This window comes from Lagenorhynchus albirostris, chromosome 2, assembly GCF_949774975.1.
Source record: "Lagenorhynchus albirostris chromosome 2, mLagAlb1.1, whole genome shotgun sequence".
Classification (NCBI taxonomy): Eukaryota; Metazoa; Chordata; class Mammalia; order Artiodactyla; family Delphinidae; genus Lagenorhynchus; species Lagenorhynchus albirostris.
In genome coordinates, this window is record NC_083096.1 from 180,770,235 (window position 1) to 180,788,948 (window position 18,714).

Sequence of the window (18,714 nt, forward strand, 5' to 3'; positions counted from 1 at the left end):
CATGTCTCGGGGCAGAGAACGGCCCCTGGCCCTCCAGATCCGCCGCTCAGGGCCCCTCGCAGTGGGGTGGCGGCAGTGCCCACGTCCAGCCTCCCTGGAGCAGACGGCGCCCTCAGTACCAGCGGCTTCCTCTTTCCTGAGCTGCAGAAGCGCCGGGAACCTTGACCTTTCTCTCTGAGCAGCCTCCCGGCTTCCTTCCCGGCTCAGACCCCAGGCCTCGGTGTCCCTCTTCCCAAAGTGACCCTGGCCTCAGGCAGGAGGAATAAGGGTTCTGGGGCTCAGCCCTTAAAGGTGAACTTCTGAAAAGCCAGCCCCAGCCCAGTGCTTACAGGATTATGGGTCTTTTTCTTAATTAAAAGAATCCAATTAAATTAAGATATCAGATCTAAATAACGCTCGAGTCATTACCGCGACTTTTATCTTAATGACTACAGCTGCCGAAATCCTTCTTCAGTCCTGATGGCCCCCTGCCTGAGTGGAGAACGGGTTTTCACTGGAGAGCCAGCTGGCCCGCAGAGGCGGGGCAGCGTGGGTCGAGCTATCCCGGGACCCCCTGCTTTTCCTCTGTGCCCCTGCGTGTCCCAGGGCTGGGGCGTCCCTCCTGTCTCAGAGACTGTGTTCCCTGCCCCTCAGCCTGGTGAACGTAAGGCTGCACGGGTGACTTCGGAAGGAGCAACAGTGGGTCCCTGAATACTTTTTTTTTTTTTTTTTTGCGGTACGCGGGCCTCTCACCGTTGTAGCCTCTCCCGTTGCGGAGCACAGGCTCCGGAGGCGCAGGCCCAGCGGCCATGACTCACGGGCCCAGCTGCTCGGCGGCATGTGGGATCTTCCCGGACCGGGACACGAACCCGCGTCCCCTGCAACGGCAGGCGTACTCCCAACCACTGCGCCACCAGGGAAGCCCCTGAATACTTTTTGATAACGCTTCCTCAGAAAGGAACAGAGTCCCCCTCTCTGCTCCAGGCCAGCTGCCTAGACCCTGCGGGGTCTCCAGTTCTGGGTCAATGGAGGGGGCTGGAGGGCTCCCTCCAGGGCCCCCAGGGCCTCCCTGTGGAGAGCCCCATCGAGGGGCCTCCTGCCTGTTCCCCTGTTAACCCCTGGGGCCTTGGGGTCCTCCCTTCCTGCCATGTCCTAAGGGATGTGCTGGCCACTCCAGGAGTGTATCCAGCCCTGCCTGGAAGCAGCGAGCTGTGCCCGGAGATGGAGACCAGGCCCAGCCCAGGCCCCATGCGGCCCAGGGGTACAGGGCTGGGCGAGCTGGGCCCCAGGAAGCGGGAGATGAGAGGCCGCTAGAGCCTGATGGGCCTGAGTAGCAGGCAGGTGGCTGGGGGAATGCGGGGAGCCAAGCATGGAGGAATCCTGGTTAACACTTTGCTCCAGGAATCCTCGAAAGACGGGAAGGAAGAGGGTGAGTCTGAGAGCTGGAGGTCCCACCGAAGCTGCATCTCAGGGGAGAACCGCCCATGGGGGGCTGATCAGGCTCCCCCCTCCCCCCTCCTCCACTGCAGCCCCAGACGGTTCCCGCTCGATTCTGTTTCCTTCTTTCAGATGCGCACAGATAAAGAAGGCCCTTGCTGGGACCCCAGACTAACTCTGCCACCATAATGACGTCCGGGTGTGAGGCTGCAGGCCCCCCGAGGGCGGGGGCATTCTCATTCACCCCAACCCCCCGCGTCCAGACCAGAGTCTGGCATGGAGTAGGTGCTCAGAAGATGTGGCGAGGACTTCCTGAAAGCAGCCATGGTGAGCGATGGACTGGGTCTCCCCACTGGGTTCTACCATCTTTTCATGAATGTGTATTACTGCGCCAGTAATTTTAAAAAGCGACAATTATATCTCTCATTTGCTTCTCTACTAAAAAAGAAAGACCCATAAAGAGGCTATGGAACATTCTGGATCCTAGAACGTCGTAGCTGGATAACAGCTGGGACAGCATGTGGTCCAATCCTCACTGTGCATCACGGAAGTGAGGGCTCAGGGCTGGGGAGGGCGGGCAGGGGTTGTGCTGGTCCTGCAGCTTGGCAGGGCTCCGGACTCCCAGTCCAGGCCTTTTATGTGCAGTTACATCTCATTTTGGACATGGTGAGATCTGATGGAGCCCGGTCAAGGCCAAGGTCAGTGCCCCAGGTCTTGGGGCACGTTCAGGAGACAGGACATAAGGAAGAGAAAATCCCCCTGGATTGGCTTGAATTGTATCCCCCTCAAATTCATGCCCACCCAGAACTGCAGAATGTGACCTTATTTGGAAATAGGGTCTTTGCAGCTCTAATTAGTTAAACTGAGGCGAAGTGATAGTGAGTTAGGGCAGGCCCTAAGTCCAATATGACTAGTGTCCTTATAAGAGGAAGGAAATTTGGACACAAACACAGACACACACATGGAGAAGGCCATATGCCAACGGAGGCGGAGATAGACGTGACACATCTACAACCAAGGAATTCCCGCAGCCACTGGAAGGTGAAAGAGGCCAGGAAACATCCTTCCCTAGAGCCTTCGGGGGAGCACAGTCCTGCTAACCTTGCTCTCGAACTTTTAGTCTCCAGACAGTGAGACAATCAATTTCTGTTGTTTAAATCACTCGGTTTGTGGCATTTTGTTACAGCAGCTCGAGGATACTAATACACCCACAGTCAACTTCAGCAGGGGGAAGCCCCTCCCCCATCAGATCCTCCTCCTCACCGCCCCCCCACAACTTGCCAACGTGGGTTCTCTTGCCCAAAATAGAATACAGGAGCCCAGGAGGTGGGTTCAGTGCCAGTGAAGTCTCCTGGGGGCTGGGCCTCAATTGTCCCCCGAAAGGGAGCACATCGAGAGGTTAGGGCCTTGGAAGTATCACCGGCCTCATTGGAACGACGGCTCTGTCCCCTTCTGACTGTGTATGACCTGAAGTCATTGAAGCTCCCAAGACACCATCCGTTCATCTAAAGAACAGGGATAAGCAAGAATCCCCACCTCTTACAGTCGGTTGCCAGGACGTTTAGAAACCCTTTTGCAAGTATCTGTAGAGTGTCTGCTGTGAGCCGTGCCCTGTTAGAGATGCTGGGGTCCCCTGGTGAGTGCAGCCTAGAGGGGAGATGCTCAGATCTGGGGCTCACATGAGCAGAGGATCACAGTGAGAGAGAGAAATCTGCTTCTGTGAGCATCCTTCCGCAGAGACTGGACGGCTGCGCAGGTGTGAGCAGGTGTGAGCAGGTGTGAGCGGGCTGAGGGGGGGGATGAGTGGCCAGGCAGGTGGAGTGTATTTCCATTGATCACATTTGTTTTTCTTTTTTCCCCACCTTTATTGTTCATCTTTTTAAAAAAAAAATTTGGGGGGATATAGTTTATTTACAATGTTGTTAGTTTCAGGTGTCCAGCAAAGTGAATCTGTTACGCATATCCACATATCCACTCTTTTTTAGATTCTTTTCCCATATAGGCCATTACGGAGTATTGGGGAGATATCACCTCACACCGGTCAGAATGGCCATCATCAAAAAATCTACAAACAATAAATGCTGGAGAGGGTGTGGAGAAAAGGGAACCCTCCTACACTGTCAGTGGGAATGTAAATTGATACAGCCACTATGGAGAACAGTATGGAGGTTCCTTAAAAAACTAAAAATAGAACTACCATAGGACCCAGCAATCCCACTACTGGGCATATATCTGGAGAAAAACATAATTCCAAGAGATACCTGCACCCCAATGTTCATTGCACCACTATTCACAATAGCCAAGACATGGAAACAACCTATGTCCATCGACAGAGGAATGGATAATGAAGATGTGGTACATGTAGGCAATGGCATACTACTCCATGGAGCACGTTTGAGAACCTGTAAGAGGCTAGGCCGTCTGGAGAGCAGGGAGGCGGTGCATGGTTCCAGCTGGGGCCAGGGAGCGGGGAGGGCCACGGTGGTCTTCAGCCTTAGGAGGAGGGGGAAGGTTTATAATCAGCAAGGGGGTGTGTGCACATGTATATCCCTGGATGAAACGTTCAGATTAGCGTTGTTTTTCCATTGTTGGTGTTGTGTAGAGAGGAGTTTGGAAGAACCAGATTTTGGCAAGGGTCCTGGGGAAAGGCGTATGAATTATGCCTTTTCCTTTTCTGAATTTCTGATGCTTTGACATCTGGGGCCTTGCTGACCCTGGAGAGACCACCCCTCGCAGGACCAGCCAGTTCCTGGAGATGGTAGACTAGCCCGTGAGCACTCCTCTCATATGCAAACCAACCACTGCAAAGCCCCCCACCCAACCCCTTCTCTATCAGGCTCTCCAGCCACTGTCCCCCTGCCCTAACCACCCAGGGCAGGTGCCAGACAATGAGGGACAGCCCCAAGAACCCAGAACCCACGGAAATCTTTCAAACTAGCCAATCCTAAACCTGCTTCCTCTGCCCACGGAAACCACCATAAGGGTCTTGCCCACCTTTCCCCCCGCCCTCTGCCTCCTGAATGACCATGACACCTCGCTGTGTGGCCCTGTGTGTCATGCCCTCCCCCCGGCTTGAGGACTGTGGGTCACAAACTATCTTTTCAGTGGCAATCATCCCCTGATCTGTTGGCCTCACCTGTGGTGAGTTGGTGACGGACAGGGAAAGCGTGGGTGGCATAGGTAACTTCTGGGTTTTAGGCCTGGTTTGGGGGGGACTCATGCCAGGCACTTAACTGTTGAGCTGGGGCCCTGACTCGATCTGCCCTGGGAATTGAGGAGACAGTGGGCCTACAGGAGGGTCCAGCCCCGGGTCTCAGGAAGGAAAGAAGGAGGCAGAGAAGGGCTGCACATGGACAGGGGACCAGGGGGCCTACTGACCCCATGGAAGGAGGAGGGATGGGGGCTTGGGGCTGGCTTCAGGTCCCAGTTGCCCTCCTGGATCCTGCCCAGGTGAACTCCAAGAAAAGCATCACCACTTCAAAAATGGAAACACATGCTCCTTTGCTTTTTGGGGAGGTTTCTGTTAATCGAAGCTGTCAGTTTCCTCCAGTTCTAAATAAGGAAAAGCTCTGTGGGTCCCACAAACAGATTTCCAAAGCCAATTGCCAATCCAGCCCCCAGAACAGACCCTGCCCCACTGCAGGCCTCACAGGGGCTGCCAGGCACAATCCCTTCTGCTGGGGGGCGGCAGGGCTGCAGGTGCCTGGGAATGTCTGGAGGGTCACAGTTTACTGCGAGGTACCAGCTTTCGCACCTCATTACCCAACATTGACAGAGGCAGCTGATAACTCTGTGAGCTGCCTTCTCGCCTCCATCAGCAGATTGCTGGAGCAAAAAATCTGAAAAATTCAGCTCTCAGATGTGGGCCCCACCATCTGGCTTGGGGAGCCGGCTGGGTTTGGATTCTGCCCTAAAAGAGGTTTGGCTCCCGCTTTGGGGGGATGGAGCAAGCCAAGAAAGGGATCCCAGGAGCTGGGGCAATTCTGGAAGGTCGTGGAAGCTTACGTCCTGGGGGAGGAGGAAGACCCAAACTTGTGATCAAAGGGGATGCCAAGGAGATGCCGGGAGGGACCTGCTTGGCACCTGTGTGCAGCTGAAGATGGGAGAAAGAGCAGAGGGCCAGAGGCCAGCAGGCTGGAAGCAGTGACAGGAGGGGGTGGGGGCAGGAAGGGCTGGTCGCTTCCATGTTATGGGTCAGCCTGCCAGCTGCAGAGCCAGGCTGAGGAGGATTCTGAGACTGCATGCAGGTTGAGCAGGAAACAGTGCTGTGATCCATTAGTAATGTCTGCCCCTGGCTCGGGAGGGGCAGGGGGCAGCTGGTAGATTTTATCATCCCTGAGTTTAAGGCAGGTGGTTTAGAACTAAGACAAGGAAGAGTCGTGTCACCTTCCAGAGCATTCCTGTAGGTGGCACCTGGAATGTGGGGCTGAGAGCCACTTGAAGGAACTGTTGGACTCTGTGTTTCTTCTTCACGGCATCCTCTCACTTCTAATGACTAGAAGCTCCCTGAGGGCAGGCATGTCTGTCCCGCTCACAGCTGTATTATCAGCACCTAGAACAGTGTCCGGCACGTAATAGGTCTCCACAAATGGCTGTCACATCACTGGCTGAAAGAGTGAGCGATGCGGGTGGATGGAAGGAGGGTACATCCTTCTGAGGGATTCCTGAGCCCCGAGCCAGCAAGGGTGACGTAGCCTCCTTCTGTGGGATGAAATGAACCAGCCAAGGACCCTGGCCCTTCCTTCTACTGGGATAACTTTTGGCTCCCAGCCCCGGGGTGTGTCCCACGTTCGTTTCCCTCTTTCCCTCCTCCCTGCAGTGCCGACGATGGCACACACCAGGGTGCTGGTGTAGGGAACCCACGGCTGTGTGCCTGGGGGGACGCCTGAGCACACGCTCCCTGGGACGGGGGCGGGGAGAGTTGTGCTGGTCTCGGGGCTCACACGGGTCCACAGTCACATCTGGCTTCAGCCCTGCCTCAGCGCTGGTTCAGACCTGGCTCTCACCCGTGGCCACAACAGTGCCCTCGTCTCTCCAAATCCCACTCCCAGCTCTGGACTACAGGTGAGCATCTCTCCTTGGGGCTCCCTGACCCGGGGGTCCTGGCACTTTGCCTGGAGTCTTCTGGGAAGAGGCCTTTCCCTTTCCGGGGGCTTAAACAAGGGAAGAAGTTTCTCTTTCTTCTTCTTCTTCTTCTTTTTTTTAAATATTTATTTATTTATTTGGCCGCACTGGGTCGCAGTTGCGGCATGTGGGATCTTCGTAGCCACATGCGGGCTCTTAGTTGTGGCATGTGGGATCTAGTGGGATCCCTGACCAGGGATCGAACCTGGGCCCCCTGCATTGGGAGCGCAGTCTTAACCACTGGACCACAGGGAAGTCCCATCTCTTACAGCACACCCACATGGACCTCCAGGAGATTTGTGGAGAGACTGCTGTGCACCAGGCTCTGTGTAGGGTCGGGGAGAACCAGAGAGGGTCAGAGGGTGGCAAACAGAGACCAGCACAAGCTCTGCCTCTCTTTCTGGGGATAGCCAGCCTGGCACACAGCAGCTCTCGGGAAGCGTTTGTCAGCTGCTGTGAAGAGATGCTCTGCTTCCTCCGAAGGGCTGGCTTCATCACATCTGTCCCCCACTGCCAGCAGGCCCTCCTCATCCGCCAGGGACCCTGGATCACTCATCCACTCACTCGTTCATCCGTTCGTTCATTCGAGATACTTCCTGCAAGCTGGGCCCCGTCCTGGATCAGAGCTCAGTCTCTCTGAAAGCCAGCCAGACTGTGGGGATCCCCCTTCCAGCCCAGGTAGGCCTGTGTCCTCACAGCCTGGGAGAGGCGGGTTTGCCACTGAGACTTCTTCCTTGCCTACTGCGGATGCCCGAAGGCCCAGAGGCCCTCGAGCTGCCTCTGCATTCAGTGGACTGTTGCCTCCTGGCCCCTCTTCGCCTCCGTGGAGGTCCCTCTGGAGCACACGGAGGGCAGAGCTCACCGGCTTTCTGTTAGATGAGAACCTGCTAGGCTTGCATGGGTGGCCACCCTGGGTGGACGGGGCCGGGGGGGCTTGGAGCGGCCGGGCCAGGAAGGCCAGGTGGGACATCTCCTGGACCTCCTCCCACCTCGGCTCCTCCTGGCCTGGGCTCTGCTGCCGCCCCTCCCCGGGTGTTGGGCGCACACAGGATGGTCCATCAAAGGCCATTTCGCTCCCCAGCTCTGGCCAGGACCGGCACATCCGCTGTTCCAGGTGGACAGACTACACGTGGCTCCTGGGAGGACGGAGAAACGGAGCAACCCTTGCTTGACCCTTGCCCGGGGCTCTGCAGAAGGCTGAGTGAAGTCAGGGGTAAGGGGTCCTGTCATGGGGTGCAGGGGTCCAGAGATGCTGCCTCATGCTCCCTGGACTCCAGAGCTAGGCTAGGGACACAGAGGGGACTGTGATGACCTTGGGAAGGCTATGTGCTAAGAGTTAGGTCCATCCCTCTGTGCCATTGAAGGAGGCTGGCATTCACTGGGGTCAGGGTTTGAATCCCAGTTCCACCATCTCTTGGCTGGGTGACCTCTGGCAAGTCACTAAACCTCTCTGAGCTTCTCTTCCCTCACGTACAGAACAGGAATATACATGCCAGCTTCTGGGATTTTAGTGAGGATTCAATGAGAGGGTTTGAAAGTGCGCAGCCTGGCGCCTGACCCGGTCTACACCAGGGTCCCAGGCCCACGTCACTCTCCCTCCTCAGGGTTTTCCTGTGCTTGGCTCTGTGCCAGCCCATCAGGCCTACAGGGGAGCCTGGGATGTGGTCTCTGCCCCCTGAGAAGGGACCAGCCAGCTGGAATCAGAGATCTGGGAGCCGTTCTGGCAGCAGGGGCCCAGTGCCAGGCAAGACATGGGGAGTCAGCCTGCTTTAAACCCCTCTCTGGGTGTCAGGAGGTTTCCTGAGCCAGTCCTCCAAGTAGGGGAGGGGCTGCTGGAGCCTGGGCTGAGGGTCTGACCCAACAGGTAAAGGGAGGGATGCTTGATGAAGCTTCCCGCATATCCTGTTGCAAAGGGAGGGCGTGAACAAGGGTCTGGGAGTCTGGGAACGAGGTGGGTGTCCCCTTCCCTGCCCCCCACGAACACCCATTCACACACGTGTGCACACCCTGCAGCCTCTGTCCAGCTTCCAGAGCCCAGTTTGGCCTCGGAATGTGGTGACCACCTCTCCCCCTTTCCAAACTTTCACCTCTTCTGGTAGGGCAGGTGAGGGAGACCCAGGACAGCCTGGGTAGACAGAAGGGGAAGGACCAGTGTGAGCCAGTGACTGATTGTACCTGGATGTTTCCCTCCGGGAGGGTGAAAGTCACGACCGGCCTTTCCAGGTCAACCCTGCTCTCCCCCAGAACTTTCAGTGAAACACTGGGCACCATCCTTGCCTCTGTTCCCATCTGTAACTGGACAACAATCACTGAAATGAGCTGGGGGTGCTTTGCCCTGTGGCTGCTTTAGTGGGAGGACATTTGCTTTCCTCCAGAAACCCCCTGAAGGAAGCCAACAGAGATTCCTTATGGGGAGCGGGCAGGAAGAGGAAGGCTCCTCCTGGTTGAGCCAACAGTTTTGTTTCTGGGCCTGGGAGGGGAAGGGCCAGAGGGGAGGGGATCAGGTGGGAAGGGACAATGTGGGACAGGCCAGGTGGGGAGGGCAGGTGGGAAGGGCCAGGTGAGAGGGGTGAGGTGGGAGAGGCCAGGTTGGGGGGGGCAGCTGGGAGGGGGCCAGGTGGGAGGGGCCAGGTGAGGGGGCAGCTGGGATGGGACCAGGTGGGAAGGGTTAGGTGGGAGGGGTGAGGTGGCAGAGGCCAGGTGGGAGGGTTCAGCTGGGAGGGGTCAGGTGGGAGGGGCCAGGAGGGAGGCACTGTGTGCTCTAGGGCAGGGCAATGGTCTGAAGGTGAAAAGAACGAATCAGGATCCCGGGCTAAACCTGCCTCACTGGGAGTCCGCAGCCACCTCCTCTGCTTCTTCTCACAGCCCTGGGTCTCCTGAGAAGTGTCTGCACTAACGCTCTCCCCCATTAACCCTCTGCATTGGGCTTCTCTTCCTACCACTCTCTGGATCTGTGGATTCAAAGGTTTTTGAACCTGAAGTCACGGGTCGGCTAAGTTCTCCTCCCCAGGTCTGGGCAGCCTCAGTCTCACCTCGGCCCCTCTGGAATCTCCTGCTCTTCACTGCCCAGCACTGTCTCCTCCTGATTCTCTCCCTGCTTCCCACGCTCTCCTCCCCTCCTTCAGGTTCCTCTGAGAATCCTCCAGCTACAAGAAACTCTTGCTCTTCCAAGCTCTGTGTCTCTCATGTTCTTGTCTGTCCCCCTCAAGATGGGGCAGTCCGTTCCCCGAGCCAGCAGGGCCTGGAGGGGTGCCTGGCATGCAGGAGGCCATCTCTAGTTCATGAAAAATGAAACTCGCCCACCCCACCTTCACCTTAGCCTGAGCCGCCGCTTCTCCCCAAAGCGTTCCTCATTTCCTGACACGCTAGAATTACTTATGTTTTGTTTTCTGTTTGTCTCTCCCAGCCAGAAGGGATTTTTGTTTTAGCCACTTATGAACCTCAAATGTCACTCTGGGAATTATCTAACTGATAGTAGACCCCCAACGAATATTTGTAGGATGAACAAATTTAATATAAAGCTGGGCGATCTCACAACTGCTTCTTGCTCAAAGCACGCTTTCCGTACCTGGACTCTTGGAAAATCTCGGGGCATCAGAGAGAAAATGTAATCCATAGGATAACCTCCCGTTTCTGATGCATTTGCTGACCACCACGTGTAGTGCTCAGGTTTTGTGGACACCAATCTGGGGAATTAGGATGAAGCTGGTAGTCACGAGGGCTCTTTGGTGGCAGGAGATGGTCAAATACTGTCAGCTTTGTGCTACCATCCGGGAACTCAGAAGGAAATAAAAAAGAGCGCTGTGAGTCCTGAGCAGAAGCCATATCACCAGGCATTGTCACCTTGATTCTTAAAAGCCTTGTAGGGACTTTCCCAGTCTACACAAGAGGGGCAGCAAGCCAGAAAGAAACTGGTGATGGGGCCATAGTGGGACCTATAGAGCTGTAAGTGTGACCCTGACAAAGAAGGTCAAAGATCACTAGAGCTGACCCAGGACAGTGCTTTCCCAGCAGCCAACACACAGGATGACCAGATGACCTGGCTAATGTCTGCTGTCTCAGTGTAATTATCAATTTCTATTAACTGTAATTGTTAATTATTATTTTCCGCTCAAAATCGTATGGCCACCTGATCAATACGGGCGCTTCTCTTGATTATCCTAACTCAGGGGTGGCTTATGCATGGAAGGTTGTCCCACACTTCCTGTTCCGCTGTCCACGGCAGACACTGCTAATCAGTCACATCACTCTTTCCTCTGAGCCTGGAGACGTTCCTGCGAGTTTCAGAATCCTTCTCGCAACAGCATGAAGGGCACATTGATGGGTGAGGAGGGTATCTACATGGGGGAGGGGATGGTGGCAGAGATGTGAGATTCGTTACATACAGGGAGATCGATCAAATGTGTAATCACACTTAGGGATAATAGGAGACAGTTTTCTACTATTGAAGAAGATAGTTACAAATATGGAAAGGGGCAAAGTAAGAATGAATTCCCTGGAGGTGTACTGGAATTGGCTATATTGGAGTAAGCTAATGGTTTTCAACATATCTACCTCTCGATGTAGAAATAAGATATAAATGTGTATCTATATCTATAGCTATCCATCCACACACACAAACACACGTATATATGATAGGTATATTTCCCAGCGCTATCCACTGAGAGGGCCTGGGAGCAGTGACATCCCAATAACAATGAATACACTCACACCCAGATCTTGGCTTCTAAACACCGCCTTCCACTAAGAGGAACCAAGCTTCTCTGGACTGATTGCTGATTCCAGGAAAGTACAAGATGTTCAGTTCAGTAAGCAAGGAGGCGCTCAAAGAATGATGGTCTTAACTTATAGGATGTTGTACATCAACTATATTTCAATTAAAAAAAAAAGAATGATGGCCTTACATGAAATGACACAGAAGCCAGCTTGAATGGGCACTCACCAAGCAAATCTGAGACCATTTGGGCATTAAAATAAATATGATAGCAATGGAGTACAACCCGTGGAATAATGAAATTATGAGTTCATAAAGTTATGTATAAATAAGTGAATACTCTGAACGTTTGAGGAGGTAGAGTATAGTTACATAGTCTTAACGTATTTCCCCACAAAATACTTATTAACTACAATGGGAACAAGAGTAACCTTACAGTGGCGAACCCTTGCAGGAACTACCTTAATCAAGCAATCTGACTGAACATCGCCAGAACTGAAACTCTGTACTGCCTGACAGATGTCAGCATCCTTTCTGTGAGATTCCTGCCAAAGATGTGCAACCTGAATCTAATCACGAGAAAACATCAGACAAACCCAAACTGAGAGAAGTCTACAAAATAACTGGTCTGTACATATCAAAAGTGGCAGGATCACAGAAGGACAGAATGAAGAACTGCTCCAGACTGAAGGACATACCACTAAATGTGACATGTGATGCTATTATTGGGACAATTGGTAAAACTTATTGAGGATTAGGTGGTAGTGATGTAGCAATGTTAGTTGCCTGATTTTGACAGGTTTTTTTTTAAGATTTTTTTTATGTGGATGATTTTTAAAGTCTTTATTGAATTTGTCATAATATTGCTTCTATGTTTTTTGGTTTTTTAGCTGCGAGGTATGTGGGATCTTAGCTCTCTGACCAGGGATCGAACCTGCACCCAGTGCATTGGGAGGCGAAGTCTTAACCACTAGACCACCAGGGAAGTCCCTGATTTTGAGAGTTCTGCGATGGTTATGTAGGAGAATGTTCTTGTTTGAAAGAAACACATACAAAAGTATTCCAGGGTGATGGGGCATTAGGTCAGTGACTTTCAAACAGTTCAGAAAAAGTTTCTTTCCACTGTACTTACAACTTTTTAATTAGCTGGTGATTTTTTCAAAAAAATTTTTAAAAAGGACAATTTAGAAATTCCCCAAACACAAATTACTGCATTAGCAAATTATGGTTCCAATAAAAAGCAAGCTAAAATGAAACATAGATGACGCCAATAGTATGTACATTTTGGGATTTGAAAGGTAAACTTCAGCTCTGTGGGAGGTTCTCTTTGCATGGCAATTCTCAGTCTCAGCTGAGTTGGCCATGGTTTCCCAGGAATGAAACAGCTGGAGGTGGCCCTGGCTCTTCCATGTCAGTAGGGAAGAATGTTCCATAACCAGGACTGGCTACCTAATTTGTGGGGCCCAGTGCAAAATGAAAACATGGGGTCCCTTGGTAAAAAATTATTAAAAATTTTAAGAATGTGACAGCAGAGCCTTAAACCAAGCACTGGCCCCACATGACTGTACAGGTCACGCACTTGAATTGGCTTCTGCAGTAACATTCGACACTGGCTTCTGCTTTAAGAACTTGATCTTTCGTAATACTCAGAGATGAGGCGAAAGATTTATGAATAATTATGTTTACCAGAGTATTTTTTCTAATGCTGAACACTGACAGCAGAATAAATGTCCAACAACAGAGAATGACTAAATAAATTACAGTATATCCATAAGAAGGAATATTATGCAGCCACTAAAAACTGTTGTTTGAAGACTATTGAACAACAAGTGAAAATGCTGTTGATATAACGGCAAGTGAAAAAAATATAAAACATCAACCTGCGTATATATCACATTACCAACTTTGTAAAAATATTTTCATACATGCGAGTATAGCAAAAAGACTGGCAGGAAATATACCAACATGTAAGCAGGGGTTCTCTCTGGGTGATGGGATTATAGGCGATTTATAGGCAATTTTTATTATCTTTTTCATACATTTCCACATCTTGTAAATGTTCTACCCTGAGCATATCTAACTTTTGTAATTAGAAAAATATTTTAAAATAATGTACTCGTTTGTTATCATGAGCCTGTTTCCTTTGTAATTAAAAATTTTTAATAAAGACAAAAGTAAAGTAATAAAAGTCCATTCATTCACATTTAGCCAATAGCTATGGGACACCTCTGTCCACGCGAGATGCTTGGTTCTGGAGGGACACAGAAGAAGCATGAGCTTATCATCTCATTGGAGAGGCAAAGGAGTGAACTAAGAAGCATTCCCAGGTCTTCCACGAACCTCTGCTTGGGGTCCAGGAAGACCCAGAGCAGAGCAGGACCCCAGGTGGGCGTACCTGCACGCAGAGCCTGGAGGGGCAAGCACGTGACCACACGCCCCTCCCAGGTGACTCCCGTGTGCTTCAGTACTGTGTACCGGGGAAGATATTTGTTAAACATTATTTCCCTTTAATAAACTATAACTTCAAAAGCTATGGCAGGTTCCAAGTAATCAATACCACATTGTATTTCAAGCAAGAAGAGATTTACATTCTTTGCACCTTGGACAGCGAGTACGTTATTCTTCGAATGCACTTGCGAAGGCTGCTTTACTTGCACTTAAACCAATTTGCTTTATTGACCAAATCAAGTTTGGTGCCCATCCTACCAACCTCTCTCCCGCTCTCTAACTCAGCAAATCCAGCTCACATCAATAACTATGACAAAGGTGGTGGCTCTTTCCTCCAAGCCCAGTCAGCGTCGATGAGATCTATCTAGAGGTATTCCTTTCCCTGTACTCCCTTCTCAGAGCTGCGGAGTAGCGGGCAGGGGGCTTGCCCATGTGGCGAGGCCAAGGGTCAGAAAGTAAATTCCAAACTGTCACGATGTGAAGATGTGGAAGGAAGGAGCAAGAAAGGGGGTGGGGGGAGGAAAGTGAGAGAAAGAAGAGACGAAGCCCAGGAGAAGAAAGAAAAGCAGAAAATCTGGGCCACATACGGCTGGCAGCAAGGAAGGTCACCTTGTCCTTCAGCACAGCCCGGCGTCCTTTCTGGATGAGAACCATTTTGTGGGGGGACCCCACACCCCGCAGCTCTCCAGGTCGACGCGCCAGGGCAGTTGGAAGCAACCCACTAGGGCATGTCATTAGCCAAAGACCAATGACCTGCTCCCTCCTCGTGGTGGCGAAGCAACTTAATGCAACTAATCAACTAATTCATTCAACTTTAGAGAGGTAGGTCAAAGCCTCTATGATTTCGTCAATTAATCAAGGACCAGAGTTTCATTTAGTGTTTGGTTCTTAGCAATAGTTTTTTTGACTGTTTAACTATCCCTCAGAAGCCTTTAACTTAATGCATTTTTCATCCTCAACTGGTCCGTGGTGTCCACCCGCACACTAGGCAGGGCCAGCGATTAGGCCCCTGTGTCCAGGTTGGTGCCCGTGAGAAACAGAGGCAGGAGAGAGGGGGCTAATCCAGCTGTCCTGCAAAGACGCACAGTATTTCCTGCATCAATTACACATGCCCCTGAGAAGTGGAAGTCTACTGAACCCACAGTCAGGGGACCAGGGAGCAGAGCAGATGCTTGGGAAGTAGGACTGGGCCCCTTCCAGCTGCTGCTCCCTCCAGCTGGGGCCGCAGATTTGGGCGGGTCGGGTGGTGGAAACAAGAGACCCTCAGTCAGGAGCTTAGAGGTTTAGTGGCAAGACGAGGCGTTAGTCTTGCTCTTATGGTGAAATCTGGGTCCGAAAATGAACTCACCCCAACTAAGCTTTGCCTGCCTTCCAGTTCTAATGTTGGCCCCAGCCTGAGCCTCCAGGGCTGGGATTCCTATATGTCCTCCATCCATCCATCCATTGTCCATCTAACCATCCATTTGTCTATCCATCCATCTATCCATCTACCCATCCATTTATCCATCTGTCCGCCTATCCATCCATCCACTCACTCATCCATCCACCCACCCATCCCTCCATCCATCCATCCAACCATCCACTCATCCACCCATCCATCCATCCACTCATCCATCCATCTATCCATCCATCCATCTATCCATCTATTAATTTAATTAACAATTATTCATTGAGTCCTAACAATGTACCATGTACTGTCCTAGGCACTTGGGGCACATGAAACACACAGTGAGTCAGATCACATTAACAGAATCACAGTGCCTTGAATGATGTGTGCAATGTTTACTGGGAACGTACAGAGGGAACCCAGAGAAGGCTACCTCTCTGGAAGGCAAAGCTCCCCAGAGGAGGCAGCATGCTAGCTGGGTTGTGTAGGAGGCAGCCCATGCGATAGGAAGGCTGTGCCCAGCAGAGGGGGCTGTTTGGTTCCCTGCCTGGAATCTTGGCATCAAGCTCAACCTCCTGCCCGCCTTCTAGTATTCCTCAGACTTTCTCATGTTGCCTGTGCAGGAATCTGCCACACTGGGGCTATTGGTCGCTGGATTTTGCCCTTGTCGTGCCTTGCTAGAATTTCCATGAGGCCTTGGAGGGTCTGCTCAGCCAGGCAGACAGATGAACGAGAACCATGGCATCGTACGCAGAATAATTTTGACACTGTTCCAGCTTGCACAGTAAACACCCAGGAGTCAGGCTGTGTAGACTGAGGGGGGCTCAACTACAGGAGGCGTCATCCCCACAAGCTGCGATGCGGACGTGTCCCTGCGAATGGCGCAGTGCAACGGCCCCACGAGGAGCATCCTTCACTCCCACAAAAAAAAAAGCTGTACACATTTCTCTTGAAACACATGGCCTGCTTGCTCTACCTTTCATTCCCCACTTTTGAAAGAGACCTGGGTAGCGGAAATATTTCTCCAAGAAAAGCCACAGTGCAGGCACCATGAGAAATGACAATTGCTCCCTGGCCCCCTGCTGGGGAGACAGCACTGAGAGGTGTGGCCCCGGGAGCTGTGATCTGAATACCACCTCGGGAGCCGTGGTAATTCAGCAACTCCGGCTTGTTGCTGCCAGGAAGGGATTTAGGCCAATGAGGCTAGGTCTTCTGATTTTTCAACAAAAGTCGGAAATCTGAGTTTTTTTGTGTGAAATTTACAGATATTGTTACATTGGCTCAAGTCTTTATAAAACACCGTGTCAACCAAACACGTTGAAAGGCCTGGGGTCTCCGTGCTTGTGACCCTGGCCTGGGCAGGGGCGGGCTCTGTGGATTAGGAGGCCATGATCTCCACGACAAGCTCTGAGCAAAGGCAGGGAGGCAGGGGTCTAAGGCAGGCTGGGACCCAGGATTCAGACGTCTCTGACTGGGACTTGCTAGGAAGTGGTAGCCGTTCAGAGCTTGGTATGTTTGGAGGAGGTTCAAAGAACGAGAGCCCTGGGAACCCTATCCTCCCCAAGTAGAGAAGAAAGTTGGGGATCCTTTGCACCGACAGCTTCACGCTGCCTGGTCTGAGCCCAGCCTGGTGTAGGGCCATCACTGGGGAACCAGGGGTCTCACACGTTACCTCTTCCAGAAACCCCACTCCTACATGATAATCAGGGACAGACTCAGTTTGTTGGGGTGTGAGGTTTATACAACTTGAGGCGTATTTGTTGAGAAAAAGAACACATAACGTAGAATACAAAATCGGGGTCCTGGAGAGGACCTGCAACCGTGGTGTGCTGGCGTCAGCTTGTACAGACGCACGGGAGCCGATGACATGGATTTCTTCCCAACTCTGCTTTTAGTGACTTCAAGTTGGTACCTTGAAATGGGCCACGGTGGGAGTATTTACACCATGGGAATTGGTAAATGACACGCATTGGGCTTTCCCCTGCAGAGAGCCGATTGTTGACAATTAGCAGCACACTTCTGCATGTCCAGATGAGGAACCCTGAAGCTCACACCTCATTAGCTTCATGGGAAACGGACCTCTGATCAAAATACATTTATTAGGCAGGAATCCACTGAAAGAGTGGGAGAAAGAAACAGAGCAGTGAGATCCCAAATGGAGGAAGGATTTCTTTCTACAATAGAAGAAAATAGAAAAAGATTCTTCTGAGAGGAAGAGGTTTCCCCTTCTCAGTTTGAGCAGGAGGAAAAAAAGAGAGAGAGGGAAAAAAAAAGTCTCTCTTCAATTCCCCAAAGGCGCCACTGAACCTGGAGTTTCCCTTTGAAAAGTACATGGTTTGGGGGTATTTGCTGAATAAAGTCATCTCAAATTAAAATCTCATTTCTTTCAAGGGGCTGAAGAGTATGTCTATTTGTCAGGGACCAAAGGATTTAAATGCGTTTTAAGGGAAGAGATTCATCATGGGGACAGGCTGAGATGCGTCCAGGAAAATACTGCTCTAGCTCCTGCGTCCTTCTGCCCTTGAGCAGAGAGAGGGCCCTCCTGGAAGAGCAGGCTGGAGGCCAGCAGCCCCGGCCGTGACCCAGTCCTGCCTCCATCCAGACTTCCATCCTTTGGCCCCTGAGGCCCCGCCCCTGACCCATTCCAGCTGGTGGAAGCTGCCCTGCCTGCAGAGATGCCTTTAGAGAAAGGGCTGCTGGGACTCCTACTGCCAGGGCTGTGTGCTTGCTGCCACGGAGGGGTCCCTCTGACCACGTCCGGCCCCTCGGAAGCCAGAGGGGCTCCATGTGTCTGCTGGCTACTCTCTGAGGTAGCTGAGGCCGAGGGGTTAGGGTTCAAAGCATCCTTCCACAGGGTGGGGGGCTCTGCTGGCTCCAGCCTGCTGCCCGATGGGCAAAGGGTCACAGGAAGAGTGTCCTCTCAAAGACAGCCCCAGCGGCCCTCTCCGTTAAATCACGCTCCGCCCCATAAACCGTGGGCGACGCATCCCTCCAGGTTAGGCCATACGCCTCTGCGCTCTGGATGCCGCGTTTGTCAGCTGAGGGAGGGGAGGTGACCACTGCAGCCGGCAGCTGCTGGTGTATGTCACCCCCACTCCCACGTGCTCCCAGGCATCTGCTAAGCAACTGTCACCCGGCTGGACGAGGACCCTCTGCCCAAGCTGTGAGCCCGCAGGGAGGGAGGTCAGGGGCTGAGGCCCAGATGTGGTCCAGGGAGGCTCCCTGGAGAAGGTGGTGTCTGAGATGAGGAACTCAGCAGGCGGGGGTGGAGGGGAGTGAGGAGAGCATGAGGGGCCGAGGCCTGGGGTGAGTAAGACTCTGACTTGCTGGGGCCCCTGGGAGTAGCTCAGGGGACCTTTAGGGAATGAGGGCTTCAAGCTGCAGGCCGAGGGGCAGCACCTGGGGGTCGAAGGCCTGGGGCAGACCTGGTGTTTAGAAAGAGCCCTGTGGCTGACGCCCAGAAACCCACACCTGCTGTAAGCAACCCCCCGAGATACACCCCACATGTCGCCCCACATCTGTCCTGGTGGCCCGTGGAGACCCCTTCACACATGTGGCTGGGGGACCAGGAGCCTGCGCCCCAGGCCTCCCCAACCTCAGCCTCCCTGTCACCCCAGAATGCCAG

General features: G+C 52.5%; 1 protein-coding gene across 2 annotated transcripts in view; it reads right to left on the reverse strand.

Moving 5' to 3' along the window:
• Nucleotides 1-18,714, reverse strand: part of CAMTA1 (calmodulin binding transcription activator 1) — an 893,482-nt gene that overhangs the window by 177,966 nt on the left and 696,802 nt on the right. The window contains exon 7 of one of the 2 annotated variants that reach the window (XM_060141564.1): nucleotides 16,956-17,070. The exons of the other annotated variant lie outside the window; for it this stretch is intronic. Within the exon in view, the coding sequence (XP_059997547.1) occupies nucleotides 16,990-17,070 (81 nt within the window). The 3' untranslated portion in view covers nucleotides 16,956-16,989. Of the gene's footprint in view, nucleotides 1-16,955; nucleotides 17,071-18,714 lie in introns of those variants that run through there. 2 annotated transcript variants of the gene reach the window in all.